Source organism: Saccoglossus kowalevskii, chromosome 4, assembly GCF_978046115.1.
Source record: "Saccoglossus kowalevskii chromosome 4, keSacKowa6.1, whole genome shotgun sequence".
NCBI classification, from domain to species: domain Eukaryota; kingdom Metazoa; phylum Hemichordata; class Enteropneusta; family Harrimaniidae; genus Saccoglossus; species Saccoglossus kowalevskii.
Window position 1 is genome coordinate 14,646,241 of NC_140644.1, and position 15,139 is coordinate 14,661,379.

General features: G+C 35.2%; 1 protein-coding gene and 1 long non-coding RNA gene across 2 annotated transcripts; both read left to right on the plus strand.

Moving 5' to 3' along the window:
* Positions 1 to 7,182, plus strand: LOC146746642 (uncharacterized). Its single transcript, XR_014929166.1, has 3 exons — positions 1 to 24; positions 5,797 to 5,827; positions 6,671 to 7,182. It is a non-coding gene; the product is annotated as an uncharacterized LOC146746642 (long non-coding RNA).
* A 3,192-nt stretch (positions 7,183 to 10,374) lies between these two features.
* On the plus strand, positions 10,375 to 14,766 carry LOC100378309 (uncharacterized). The gene has a single exon (XM_085498260.1). The coding sequence runs from the start codon at positions 10,375 to 10,377 to the stop codon at positions 14,764 to 14,766; it is 4,392 nt and encodes a 1,463-aa protein (XP_085354386.1).
* Positions 14,767 to 15,139: the final 373 nt, after the last annotated feature.

The following is a 15,139-nucleotide window of genomic DNA, read 5'->3' on the forward strand; positions in this document are numbered from 1 at the left end:
TTTATATGCTGCGCTTTCGTTTTGGTGAGTACACGTTTATTTTAGAATCGGAGATTCAAATGTTGAATATTGATAATATATGACAATATATGTTACTATAAATGAACGTATCCGAAATGTAAAGGTCTAGTAGTCGCATTCTCAGGTCCAGTTTTCGGTGTAAGATATTAAGTATGATAGATTTTGTGCATTTTCTAGTCATTTATCGTGTAAAACAATCATGGCGTCGCCCAGTCATGTCGACCGGAAGTGCGTGCATCGTGTTCAACTTCTGAAAGCATTGCACATGTCTAATACATTTGGAAATTTAGAAAGTCACAGACGTGTCATTTGAACGGCACAAACAAACAAAGACATTATTTTACAGCTCTAATGGGTGAACTAATTGAACAATGTCGCTATTTTATAGTGTCGATTATTTAGAAAGGTCAAACCTCAATTCCCAAAACTAGCAATGTATGAGGTAACCCGAATCTCTGGCCCCGACCCCTGGCCAATGAGTTATTAATTTACATGTTTTTCTCACATATTTTTATATATTTAACGCCACTAGCCAATGTACGTAAAACGCGGAAGTGAATTTGCCGACAAGTTACCATGACTCGACAGTAATATAGAGACATTTCGCGATGGGCGTCTTTCGTGGTCGGTAATGTTTACGAAAATTTTTGTTCACTATTTTATAAAACTGGCTTGGCAGTTCTCATCACCAAATAGACAATGTCACAGCCTTTCGGCCACTTTTCCAACAAATCCAAAATCACTAGATAATTTTGTTTACTTTACAATTGTACTATGATTACATTTGTTGATAATTTTAATGCATATTACTTGTACACCCACAAAAATACCCCCAGGATAAGAGAATTTATTATATAGCCTTGACAAAAAAGCAATATTTTTCCTTGTCTTATTAGTGAATTTTTTTTCGTTCTGTGTAACTTTATGTGGAAATCCTAATAAGATTCAATGTACAGTTCACAACTAACAGTTTTGCAATATTAGAGGTTGTGAACTTGTTCATAGAGGCTGCAAACTGCAATTTTTTTTATAAAAAGTGTGTTCACTGACATTTATTTTGTATTTTTTTATACTTGGTATTTTGTTTTTGTTTTTTGTTGTAGGTTGTTTGTTTTGTGTTTTTGGAGTTTTGTACAAAAATCAACGGTTAAATAAGTATATTATTTCCACTTTGCAGTATATTGTACACAGTACTTGTATGCTTTGTTCTCCAGCATAAATCAGATTGTAATGTAAGCATGAGATTGTAATGTAAATTTAGTTCATTAATGTTGTACGTTGACGCTTTCTCTGGGACCTCGAGTCCAGGCCCATTTACTTACTTGTTGTCAGTGTCTGACTGGTATATACAAAATACGACCAAGTAAACGTGAAAATATTAAAAGAAGAAACCTAAAAATATAATTTTACACATCGAAATTGAGAATCGCAAGTGTAGACATATAGCATAGAAATAAACACTAAATACATCTATCCCAGCCAGCAATTGAATCATCAATCGGCATGAGTGATGTAACTGGTATTTCTATCTATTTTCTTATATCCCTCCACCATACTAAAACGCTCAAGTGAATGTTGTCAAATTCGCGAGTGTGCATATTTTCGTACAGTGGCGTGAACATTGCTACAATCAAAGACGCGCAGAACAGGAAGTCCATTCTGTGCTAGTACCATTGCCAATTTTTGGACAAAGGAGGACTATTTATACAGTGGGATGCTCCAGTAGGAAATTGTTAAAATTGCCCGATTGGCATATCAAAATCCCAGGGTTCTCCCCAGGGCTTTTTAGCGCCGAGGTCCGCGGCGCTATACCTGTGAATCTCGGCGCTTCACTTGGGACCTCGGCGCTATGTGTTCCCACCTCGGCGCTTGATTTCATATTTGACATGCCAATATCAGATGTGAAAAAGCTTTGTTCGCCACGCCGGTCGGCCCCGACCGTCACTCAAAATTAGTGACCACCACGGAAATGCTTCCGACGTGGACTATTTTCTGATTGTTGGTATAATTACGTACCGACCGACATGCATCCTGCCAGTCGTGGATTATAGTTCATAAACAATAGACCTAGTCGCACGATACGTAGCGGCTAGTCAAATTTGTGGAATTAGCACCTCTTTGTTTGTAAGTAAATACTTTCTGCGATAGACACAGTCTTTAGATTGAAAGCTAAAATTATTTCAAAATCAATTCCACCTCGATATAACATGGTCAAATCGGAGTTCACGATCAGTTCACGCTACTCAAGAAAAAAACAACGTGTTTATTGCGTGATTTGGTAAAATACATTTGAACTGTTATCATTGCGAATCATGTAAAAACTCTTCTTTCAAGACCTAATTTACCTTTTAAAAATTGCAAATCACCTCTTTCGAAAGCTGTCATGCAGTTTTCAATTGAAATCGATGCCAACACATCGTGCTACGACATCGCTTTACTTCCGCAATGTAATTTTTATGATCACTACCATTCGGAAAACTTCGGGTTCTACCGGCATTACCATGCGGCATTTTGATTGGTTAATGGAATTCTTGACCCATCGGGTCAAAGGACACATGCTAATGTTTCACAAACATCATGGCGGGTCTGTTTTTTTTTACCGAAGCGATAAAGTGATCAAAAATAATCGCTCCCGATAAAAATAAGTCGGATTTTACTTACATTTCATATCAAAAAAAAAAAAAGAAGTAAAATTTGTTGAGGAATTATTGCTATAACTGGTGTATAACATGGCCAAGTAAGTTATGTCACGTCGTAACTTTGATGATCATTTTGAAGCTTTATTTGTTCGCTCATTACTGTAATTGTAAACGTTTTAGAAGTTGATGGTACGAATAATAAATTACAACAATACGTCAATTAATTACGTGATCGATTTTTTGAAGGAGAATGTTTTTGGAGTGAATAAAATTATGAGATTCGTGAACATAAATCTGGCTTAACGTTTTGAATGCGTTTCCTTCAACGTTTTACAAAACAATTAAATTGCAACAATAATGTATTTGTGTTTGTTTTTAGTCTGCAGCATTTGTATTTCGAGAATGTTTCAAACTCTTCTAAATTGTGAAACATAATGTGTTGATTCCATTAAAAAAAATATTTGCCCTGTGACTGAGCTCACTAATATTCATAATTGTAAATAAGTTCTGTTAATCAATGAAGGAAAGATATGTAAATGATATGCAAATTATTATGCAAATTAGCCCCGGCGCTATGCATTTTTTCTGGGGAGAACCCTGAATCCTGTATTGAAACAGAACATATTCTCTAAAAATAACATTGTTATGTCTCTAGACTCACAACGAACCCAAAACAAAGGAAACATTCCGATCCAAACAACCTGCGTCCTTGAAAATGAGTCTTATCGCCATTGCGTTTCTGAGCGAAAATATGTTGATGTCAAAAACGACCGATTTTCGCCAAATCTTCTATGATTTTTTGATAATACCATTAATTCAGTCCAGCGGTTAGATAGGTTATTTATTAGAGACGCTCGTGAAACAAAATTGATGATGTAAATCACTCTGGCGACGAAAAAATTGGCGATAAAAGCCAAGGGGATGAGGGACTGAATTTCAAAAAACATATTTTATACGTATGCCATTCAATTTGGCCTGAGCCAGAGATTGGCTAGTGGTGTTAAATATATAAAAATATGTGAGAAAAACATGTAAATGGCTGATTGGCCAGGGGGTCATTCAATTTGGCCGGGGGCCAGAGATTCAGGGTTACCCCAATGTATGTGTTAACAATTTCAAAACCTGGAGTCATCCGGTTCTTTGCACATGTGTTTTTTACCAAATTTTCTTGCTGGTCCTTAATTGCTATTTTTGTTATTTGTGGGTATGTTGCATTGATATTTCAATCGTCTTGTGTGTACTTGACTATCTAATTGTTGATTTTGAGCCTATTGCTTGGATACCATACATATAGGTACCTCAGGTATACCTATCTGAGATTTGTTCAATTCAGGATGATATCTAATTTTGAACAGCTAACATCGGGGCTATCTCAGCTGACAGGCTGCTTGTTAGTCCCCGTTCGGACGTAGTCCGAAAACAGGGACTTATGTTTTGCCCTGTGTGCGTCCGTGCATCCGTGCGTTGTATCTCACCTCTATCTCAAACTTGCATGGACCGATTAAGTTCAAACTTCACTCATACATCACACATTATATGGGACATATGCACATGCATTTTTTTCATGATCCGATAAACGCTAGCCGAAAAGCGGCCATTTTAAGGCCGAAAATGCATCAAAATCACACATTTTCACCATTCCGGACCCGGATCTCAGTTATGCATGGACAGATTTTGTTCAAATTTGGTACCTACATTAAACATAATAGGACCTTGATGCACGTCATTTTTTTTTCTGATCAAGTTCAAAATGGCCGACTGGCGGCCATTTTGTTTTAAAGAATTCAGTTCTGGATCTGTATCGGAGACATGCCTGGATTGATTGAGTTCAAACTTCACACACATAAGGTACATCATGTCACAAATATGTATGTGCATTTGTTTCATGATCTCATTAACGATAGACAAATGGCGGCCGCTTTAAGGCCGAAAATGCATTGAAATTGCACATTTTCACCATTCCGGAACCGGATCTCAGTTATGCATGGACGGATTTTGTTCAAATTTGGTACATACATTAAACATAATAGGACCTTGATGCACGTCATTTTTTTTTCGGATCAAGTTCGAAATGGCCGACTGGCGGCCATTTTGTTTTAAAGAATTCAGTTCTGGATCCGTATCCGAGACATGTCTGGATTGATCAAGTTCAAACTTCACACACACATGGTACATCATGTCACAAATAGATATGTGCATTTGTTTCATGATCCGCTTAACAATAGCTGAATGATGGCCATTTTAAGGCCGAAAATGCATCAAAATCACATATTTTCACAATTCCGGAACCGGATCTCAGTGATGCATGGATGGATTTTGTTCAGATTTAGTGCATATATTAAACATAATATAAGCTTGATGCATACTAATTTTTCTTCGGATCAAGTTCAAAATGGCCAACTGGCGGCCATTTTGTTTTAAAGAATTTAGTTTTCGATCCATATCTCGGACATTCCTGGACAGATCAAGTTCAAACTTCACATACACATCATACATTATATCATACATATGCCTGTGCATTTGGGCCAGTCCTTTTAAGGTCAAAAATTTACAAAAATTGCACATTTTCACCATACCGGAACTGAATCTTAGTCATGCGTGGGCAAATTTAGTTTAAATTTTTGTTTGGATTGTGTTAAAAATGGCTGCCTGGTGGCTATTTTGTTTTACTGAATGCAGTTCAACATCCATATTAGTGCTGCTTTGAATGTATATGTCACTCAAATATGAACGGAACGGGTCATTGACTTGTTTTATTTTGTATTGTGACCTTTGACCTATTGTACTAACTGCATGTTGCGGTTTCAGCCACTGGTCAAGTTAATGACCCCTTGTCAATAATCATTAGTTGTAATGATTTACTATTTCACGTTTCCTGAAATCAACCTGAATCAATTAACAGGGCGAACAATTTTTTAAATAATTTGTAGCGAAGAGTGAATAGTTTAGTGAATAGAGATTCAGTGAATATTTTTTATTATGTTTATATAAAGAGTTGTTTGTTACACTTTCCTGTGTAGGTTTGCCATTTATCTGTATTAATACCAAAAATTGCTGTGTTGACCGTCACATTACTATAATAATTGTAAATTCACTATGTTGCATAATTTAACAGTTCTCTATATTTCTCTTGCAGTCTATAACAATCTATTCCTGTATATTGAAAGGTAAGATATGTCTAGGCATGAAAGTTGAATTTGTTATGATCTATACCTTATATAGTTTTAATTTGGTTAAACATTATGTATCAAACATGTGCACATTTTGTTAGCCGTTAATAATGAAGTGTGAACTCTGGATATATGCTTATATACTGCTCAATATGTATTGATACTTATACACATTACTACATGTCAGCATTATGGTAAAATATATCAAAGTTCACATGATTTGTGGGAGTTAGTGCTATATGTAGATCATTTTGTCACTCAACTGGGGAATTAATATATATATATATGTGTCAATCTTTCTAGCCTATGCATACATATCTGGACCAATCAGGTTTTTAGTTTAGTAATTCAATAGACATTCTAAGCAGTAAATAAAGTTTTATAGTGTTCTAATTCAAGAAAGCTGTATGTCTACAATTTTTAGGTAACATATTTTTGAAATCAACCATTTTTTACAACCAGATCTCATTCACACAAACACTTTGATCATGTTTGAACATGTTTAGGGGTAGATATGAGTGTGTGTTTAGCTCTTTATTAACAACTGTATAAACTTCAAAAATCATAAACACAGACATCAGACCTATGTACATGCATGTGTGTGATGATGCAATTCAAGACAGCTGTGTGGTATTTAACTGTGAAGGAAAAAACTCACAATGCAAATTTGCAATTTATCTCACTGTTTTGCTTGCAAATTAGCAGTATTGCTAATGAAATTGACACAGGTAGCATCTGTATTTTAATAACAATGTACCTATCTCTTGTAAGTAAAAACAGTGCTCAATTTAGCAAATATATTAAATAAATCACTCGTATTTTGACAATTGTATCTTTCAGATGCCTCGAAAGAAAGGTTGGAAGAGAGGTGAAGCTCTAAAGAAGAGGTTGGCCTTGGGTAGAAACCCACCAACCAATGTCCTTCGGGATCAAAGCGATACTGTCCTTCGGGATCAAAGCGATACTGTCCTTCGGGATCAAAGCGATATTGTCCTTCGGGATCATAATAAATCAGAAAATATTGTCCTTCGGGATCATAATGAATCAGAAAGTACTGTCCTTCGGGATCATAGCAATACTGTCCTTCGGGATCATAGCAATACTGTCCTTCGGGATCATAGCAATACTGTCCTTCGGGATCATAGCAATACTGTCCTTCGGGATCATAGCAATACTGTCCTTCGGGATCATAATGAATCAGAAAGTATTGTCCTTCGGGATCAGAATGAATCAGAAAGTATTGTCCTTCGGGATCAGAATGAATCTGTAAGTATTATCTTTCGGGATCAGAACGAGTTGCAAATTAGTGCTGGAAGTATTCTTAATAAAGTACATGATGAAGAAACAAATAATGTTGCAGAGAGTTTCTCATTAGAGCAATTTCATTTGTTAAATGATTCAGTTGGAAATGTTAATGATCAGACAACAGGTAATAAGTTCATGCTAAAAACTTCAGTACAAGGAAGTTTTCATCAAGGTCATCATCAATTTCTAGATAACAGTGGAAAACAGTGTGTTGCAAATAGCTTAGTTTCTATGATATTCAATCAAATCAAATATGTAGATTCATGGGAATCGGAAGATTTGGATATAATACTGCAAACTGGTAATGAATTGTATGGCTTTTTACAACAGTCTACAACTGTTAATTCAGAACTGTTATTAGTGACAGAATTACCACAAACAGTTGATTTATTTGACACCCAGTTTACTTTGAGTGTTGGTGACTCATTATTTGGTATTATTGGTGAAAGTGATTATGAGAACACATTTCTTACATCATTTGACAATGCTCTTGATATATCATTAACTGAATATAATTCATGCTTTGTTATATTTGGCGGAGCAGCATTTGCTGTGATCAAGAATGATGGATTTTATTGGATCTTTGATTCACATTCAAGAAATTCCAAAGGCATGGTAGCACCCGATGGATTAAGCATAGTAATCAAGTTCAGTAGTATTGAGATGGTGTTTAAACATTGTTGTGATCTTGCTGTATCCATGCATGTGCATGAAAATGAACAGTTCGAAGTTACGGGTATAAATGTTAATGCTGAAAAGTATCATGTTATTGACAGTGAAACTCGGTTAGATAATGAAGTGGAGTTAGTTGAATCAGAGCATACACCTTTTTTATATAAACCCTTGTCTTCTGAGATGTGTCAAAGATTGTGCACTGAACTTAGTTTACAAAATGAAAGAGAAAGATTTGGGTTTCATACTGAAAATTTTGAAATGGGTGAACCATGCAAAACCAAATCTATCCAAGGAGATGGTAATTGTTTTTTCCGGGCTTTGTCTTATGTACTATCTGGAAGTGAGGATAACCACATGCAAATCAGATTAGCCATTGTAAATCATCTAAAGAAGAATAACCCTGTATTTTACCCATTTTTAAGACCAGGCCATGTGTCTGTTGATGATTACATTATAGCATCTGGTATGCAATATGCTCAAACATGGGCAACAGAAGTTGAAATACTTGGAGCTGCTGATCTATTAAGAACAGATATTTGTACATTTAGCCGAGGTAAATGGATTAAATACTCCAACTATCAGCTTAACAAGAGTGTATCCAATAATGGAAAAGCAATATACTTAAAACACGCCATGGAAATACATTATGAAGTGGTTGAATGTGTCAAGCATGCTGGTGATGTGTTGTGTGACTGCTCCCAGAACAATATTATAGACCAAGACAGGGTGTCAAAAATTGGAATGAAGAAAAGACGTTTAGAAAGCACAGAAACTGATATTGGAACAACAATGAAATTATTTAAAAATGATATCAATATAGAGTCAGATGATGTACCAAATACTTTAACTAAACCAGCAAAAATTACACGATCTAGGGGCAGACGTGCCCATCTTAAAAGTTTGAAAGAATATTTTCAAAGAAAACAAAGTGCTAAACAAGCTGGGCAACATGTGGGTAAAAAACGTAAACTAGAGAAACAGCGAGAGCGATATTACAATGATGACAGTTTTTGCCAAAGAAAAAAAAAGAACATGATTCAACATTATGCAAGTAATAAGTCTCGCAGAGAAGCTGTGAAGACAAGAAGCATTACAAAGTATAAATATGACGAAATGCACAGGGAGTCTATAAAAACTAGAAGCATTACAAAATATAAATATGACGAAATGCACAGGGAGTCTATAAAAACTAGAAGCATTGCCAAATATAAAGATAATGAATCACACAGGAAGTGCATGAAAACTAGAAGCATTACTAAATATAAAGGTGATGAATTACACAGGGAGTCTGTGAAATCTAGAAGCATAACTAAATATAAAGGTAATGAATTACACAGGGATTCTGTGAAATCTAGAAGCATAACTAAATATAAAGATGATGAATTACACAGGAATTCTGTGAAATCTAAAAGCATAACTAAATATAAAGATGATGAATTACACAGAGAATCTGTAAAGGCAAGAAGCAAAGTGAAATATGAACAGAATGACATACATAGGGAAGTTTGTAAGACAAGGAGTAGAGCAAAATATAAATATAATCTGTCGCACAGAGAAGCTGTGAAAGCCAGGAGTATTACAACAAATAAAAAGAATGAACAGCATAGAAAAGATGTTTTAAATAGAACAACCACCAAGAGATTAATAGAATCAAATAAGAAACAATATTTTACAAATGTATTGGCTATGTTTAGAAATGAGATTGCCCATGGTCCAGATTTTGTCTGTGCAGTATGCCATCGGCGACTTTTCAGAAACCAAGTCATTCATTGTAAAAAAGAGGTGTACACCAAAAAAGGTGGGAATGTTGCATTAATTGCAGATAAGTGTATTACTGAAGATTATCTACACAAATGTAGCAGTGTGTGTTCTAGTGATAGTGAATGTTTATATTTGAAAAATGGACAGTGTAAATTATGGATTTGTTTTACTTGTCAAAGGAAAATTCTGAGTGGTAAAATTCCATGCGAAGCAGTTACCAACAATCTTAATCTGAAGCCTATTCCAGATGAATTAAAATGCTTAAACTCTCTTGAACAACATTTGGTGGCATTGCACATTCCTTTTATGAAACTGTTGGCTTTACCAAAAGGTGGACAGAATGGTGTTCATGGACCAGTTGTATGTGTCCCTTCTAGCATTGATAAAGCTACATCCATTTTACCAAGATGTGAATCAGATGACCAAATGATAAAAGTAAAACTGAAGCGGAAACTAACATACAAGGGCCATTATCAGTATCACTTTGTAAATGAGGCTCATATAAAGAATGCATTAGTATATCTCCAGAAGAACAATAAATGGTATAGTGATGTTTGTTTTAACAAAAATTGGGTTAATCCTTTAGCAAAAATTGAAGAAGAAATCGAAACACCAGATAGCGAAGATAGTGCCTCAAAACATTCTGAAGAAAAAATAGAGATTTTGAGGACAATGAAGAAGAAAAAGATGGATTACTTTTAGATACATGTCTTCAACCAGTTGATGTTGGACCCGAAGTTCTTGATCAACCTTCTGATGAAATATCTTGTATTGCCCCTTCTGAAGGAAATAGTCCAGTTAAAATGTTAATGAATGAGGGTAATGAAGCAAAGTCTTTTCCTGTATTGTATCCTGAAGGATCACCAACATTTCATGACAAACGCACTGAAAAAATAACATTGTCAAGATATCTGCATACTCGTTTGATGAATGCAGATGGTAGATTTGCAAAAAATACAGATTTTATATTTTATGCTCAGTATTTGTCAGAAGTACAACAAGTTGTCTCAAATGTGTCTATTGCCTTACGCAAAGGTTCTGGTAAAGCAGGTGGTCAATCTGTAACAGCTGCAACTTTAACAAATTCACAGTCATTGACTGACATTCTTAAGCACAATGAGGGATACAAGTTTTTGAAACCCATCCGTGGAACACCACCTTTTTGGCAAAGTACACAGAAAGATTTATTTGCAATGTTAAGACAGCTTGGTATACCTACATGGTTTTGTTCATTTTCATCAGCTGACACGAGATGGCCTGAAATAATTGAATGTATTCTTCGAGAAGAAGGTGATACACGAAGTTTTGAAGAGCTTGATTGGTCTGAAAAATGTTCTGTATTAAGAAACAACCCTGTAACTGCAGCTCGAATGTTTGAACACAGATTCCACTCTTTTTTGAAACAGGTAATAATGTCACCTGCAGCACCTATTGGCGAAATAGTAGATTATTTTTACCGTGTTGAATTTCAGCAACGTGGTTCTCCTCATACACATTGTCTTTTTTGGGTAAAGGATGCACCAATTATTGATAAAGATGATGACGAAGAAGTAACAACATTTGTGGACAAATATGTCACTTGTGAAATGCCTTCTTCAGAACAAGATGAAGAACTTAATGAGATTGTGAATAGTGTACAAAAACACAGTACAAGACATTCAAAAACTTGCAAAAAAGTTGGTACTACTTGTAGATTTAATTTCCCACGCCCACCTTCAGGAAAAACCTTTATTGCTCGAACTGATGCATCCAAATCTAATGACAAAGAAGAGAAAACAATTGAAACTGATGATGTCATACAGAATTATGTTGATAGTGAATCAGAATATCAAGAAACAGACCAAGGAAATGAGATGACTAAAGATACAGCCACGGCAATTCTGACAAAAATCTGGAATATACTACTGAATTCTGAAAAGAACTTCACATCTGTTTCATCCTTGTTTGCTTACATTGAATTAACCCAAGAAAACTTTGAGAAAGCGTGTAACGTGTTGACAAAGAAAACAAGCATAGTTTTAAAACGGCAACCTTCTGATGTTTGGGTAAATCAACATAACAAAGATCTTCTGAGATGTTGGAATGCAAATATGGACATACAATATATTGTGGATGCCTACAGTTGTGTTGTGTACATTATTAGCTACATTTCAAAAGCAGAACGAGAAATGGGATTGTTGTTAGATCATGCACAGAGGGAAGCATCAAAAGAAGGGAATATGGATGCAAAACTTGCAATGAAAAAAATTGGAGGTGTATATCTTCACAACCGTGAGTTGAGTGCTCAGGAAGCTGTATACAGAGTTTGTAATTTGAGGTTGAAAGAATGCTCAAGAAAAGTACAATTTATTCCTACAGGCGATAATCCAATTAAAATGAGTCTTCCACTAGCAATTTTAAAGAGCATGAGTAAAGGCGGAGATCTCAACAATGAAAACATCTGGATGACAAGTATGCTTGATCGTTATAAGAATAGACCAAATAAAATTAATACCATGTGTCTTGCAAGTTTTGCTTCTGAATACAGAATTGTACCTACATCAGAGGTAGAAAGAAAAAGAAATATTGATAACAATAAAGTTATTGAACTTAATAATGGTCTAGGTTACATGCAAAAGAGAACAAGAACTGATCCTGCAGTTGTCAGATATGCAAGATTTTCAGTAACTAAGCAACCAGAGAAGCATTATCAGAGTATATTGCAACTTTTTCTACCATACAGAGCTGAATGCCAGTTAAAACCTAAACAATTCCATTCATTTGAAGAGTTTTATCAAACTGGTGCTGTGAAATACAAGAACAATTGGCCTGAAAAGGTAAAATCTATAGTTGACAGAAATAAAGCAATGTTTGAGAAAGATGTTGATGTTATTGACGCAGCTGAGCAAATGCTTGAGTCATGCCCTCTTTTAGAAGATGCATGGGCACAAATTCACCCAGAGTCTGAGAAGGAAAGATTAGAATGTTTAGAATCAGCTAGTACGAATTCGGTATCTAATGAATCAGAAAGTGAAGATTCAATTCCAGACTTGTTGCACAAAGATAAAAAAGACGTTTGTAAAGAAGTATATAATCAGTGTGGAATGTCCAAAAATGAGGCTAAAATATTGATGAGATCACTTAATGATAAACAGCATGATATATTCTACACTGTTCGACAATGGTGTTTAGATAAAGCTAATGGCAAGAATGTTGCACCATTTCACATGTTCTTAAGTGGAGGAGCAGGAACAGGAAAATCTCATGTTATCAAGGCTGTGTATTATGAGGCTTCAAGAATTCTTGCTCGTATTCTACCAAATCCAGATGATATTTCTGTTCTGTTAACAGCACCAACCGGTGTAGCTGCGTTCAACATAAATGCAACCACTGTCCATAGTACTTTCTCAATTGCAGTTGATGCCAAATTGCCATATCAACCACTAGGACAAGATACATTAACCACCATTCGTTCCAAACTAAGTAGTCTGCAGATTCTTATTATTGATGAAATTTCAATGGTTGACAAGAAGTTGCTTTGTTATATACATGGGAGATTAAGGCAAATCAAACAGACTGGTGACTATTCACCATTTGGGAATGTTTCTGTGATTGCTGTAGGCGATTTTTATCAATTACCACCTGTAAAAGGAAAAGCTTTGTATGTTAGTAGCGAAGGCATGGATCTGTGGAATGATTATTTCGCCATTGCTGAATTAACAGATGTAGTAAGGCAGCAAGATCAACAGTTTGCTGAGGCATTAAATAGCGTCAGAACACGAAGAAAATCTGATGAATTACCAGCAAGTGTTGTGAACATGTTTCGTCTATGTGAAACTGGTGAAGAGTACAATGGTATGCATATATTTGCAACAAATAAAGATGTGGATCAATGTAATATAAACATGCTTCATGCAACTTGTTCAAACCCCATATGTATTAATGCTCAAGACTTTTCTAAAAATACTAAAACTAAAAAACTAGAACAGAGAGAGAGGAACTATGTCAAAGTCTACAATACAAACTTGGCAAAGACGGTTACTTTGGCTATAAATGCTCGTGTAATGTTAATTAAAAATATTGATGTATCTGATGGTCTAGTAAATGGTGTTTTTGGCAAAATTTCACATATTTCTTTTAAAGACAATAACTTATTTCCATCCTGTATATATGTAGTGTTTGATAACGTGAAGGTTGGTACTAAACTACGCAGTAAATCTGGAAGCTTCTCTGTATTATCACCAAATAGCACACCTATAAAGCCATCAGAGGACAGAGTAAACAATGGCGGAGGCATTAGAAGACAATATCCATTAAAGCTAGCTTATGCATGCACTATACACAAAGTACAAGGATTAACAGTAGAGAAAGCTGTAGTATCATTAAATAAAATATTTTCTCCAGGGCAAGCTTATGTAGCCTTGAGTAGAGTTAAGACATTAGATGGCCTTATTATTCAAGATTTCAAGGAATCGAGTATGTATTGCAATGAAAAGATTGAATCAGCTCTATTAAGCATGCCAAAATACTTGACATCAAAATCAGTGTCAGAGAAGGCTTGCCAATATACTATCTTTCTATACAATGTTGAAGGATTATTATCTCATTTTGAAGATATCAAATGCGATAAAAGATTTGTTAATGTTGATTTTATGTGTTTGACAGAAACCTGGCTACTGGATGGGCAACTATATAGTGAATTGCAATTAAAAGATTTTGATTTTCATCACAAACCACGGTCATTATCTTATGATACATCTAATGAGATAACATCAGATTTGAAACAACAGGCACATGGAGGTGTAGCAGTTTATTCTAGCATTCATAAAAGTACTGAATTCCTCAAGCTACATGTGTCTAATTTGGAGTACTTAGCTTTTTATGTGAAAGACATACGTGTGTCAGTAGCTGTTATATATAGACCGCGGTCGTATAGAGCTAATGTGTTTAGAGAAAACCTATTGTGTCTGGTTAGTGAAATGAGTAAAATATCTGCAAGTAACATTATTATTGGTGATTTCAACGAAAATATACTTGTGTCTTCCAGTGTGCAGAACATTTTGGAAAAGCAAGGATTCAAACAATGTGTTGCCTTACCAACTACAGAAAGTGGAACGTTGATTGACCATGTATACATTAAAAACGTTGACATTCTTAATGTTGAAGTTATACAAACATATTATGGGTTTCATGATGCTGTGATTATTCGGTTCTGAAAGTATTATTTTGGTACACTCAACCTAGATTTATTATTATTGAAATTCCTACCTTGATTTCCTACCTTCCTATAGATGTCAACATTGCTACAACTGGAATGCTAGAATCACACTTAAGTGATAAGTCTATTATAGGGAAAAATATAATGTATATAGATATTAAAACTCCCTCCCTACTTGTACTACGCGAATAGCATTCCTGGGCGTGAAAGTAAAACTAAGGGACACGCCCACCCACCCCACTCCACTTCACTCATTATAGGATTGGGAGGGGGGCACTTACTGACATGGATATTTCGCTAACTTATTTTTTTATAACAAAAAATAAATTTGATTGTTTTTTAACAGATGAGATAGTTGCAGTTACGTGGCA

Coding starts and splice junctions, on each gene's coding strand:
- LOC100378309 (XM_085498260.1), top strand. CDS start 10,375: ATGTTAATGAATGAGGGTAATGAAGCAAAGTCTTTTCCTGTATTGTAT.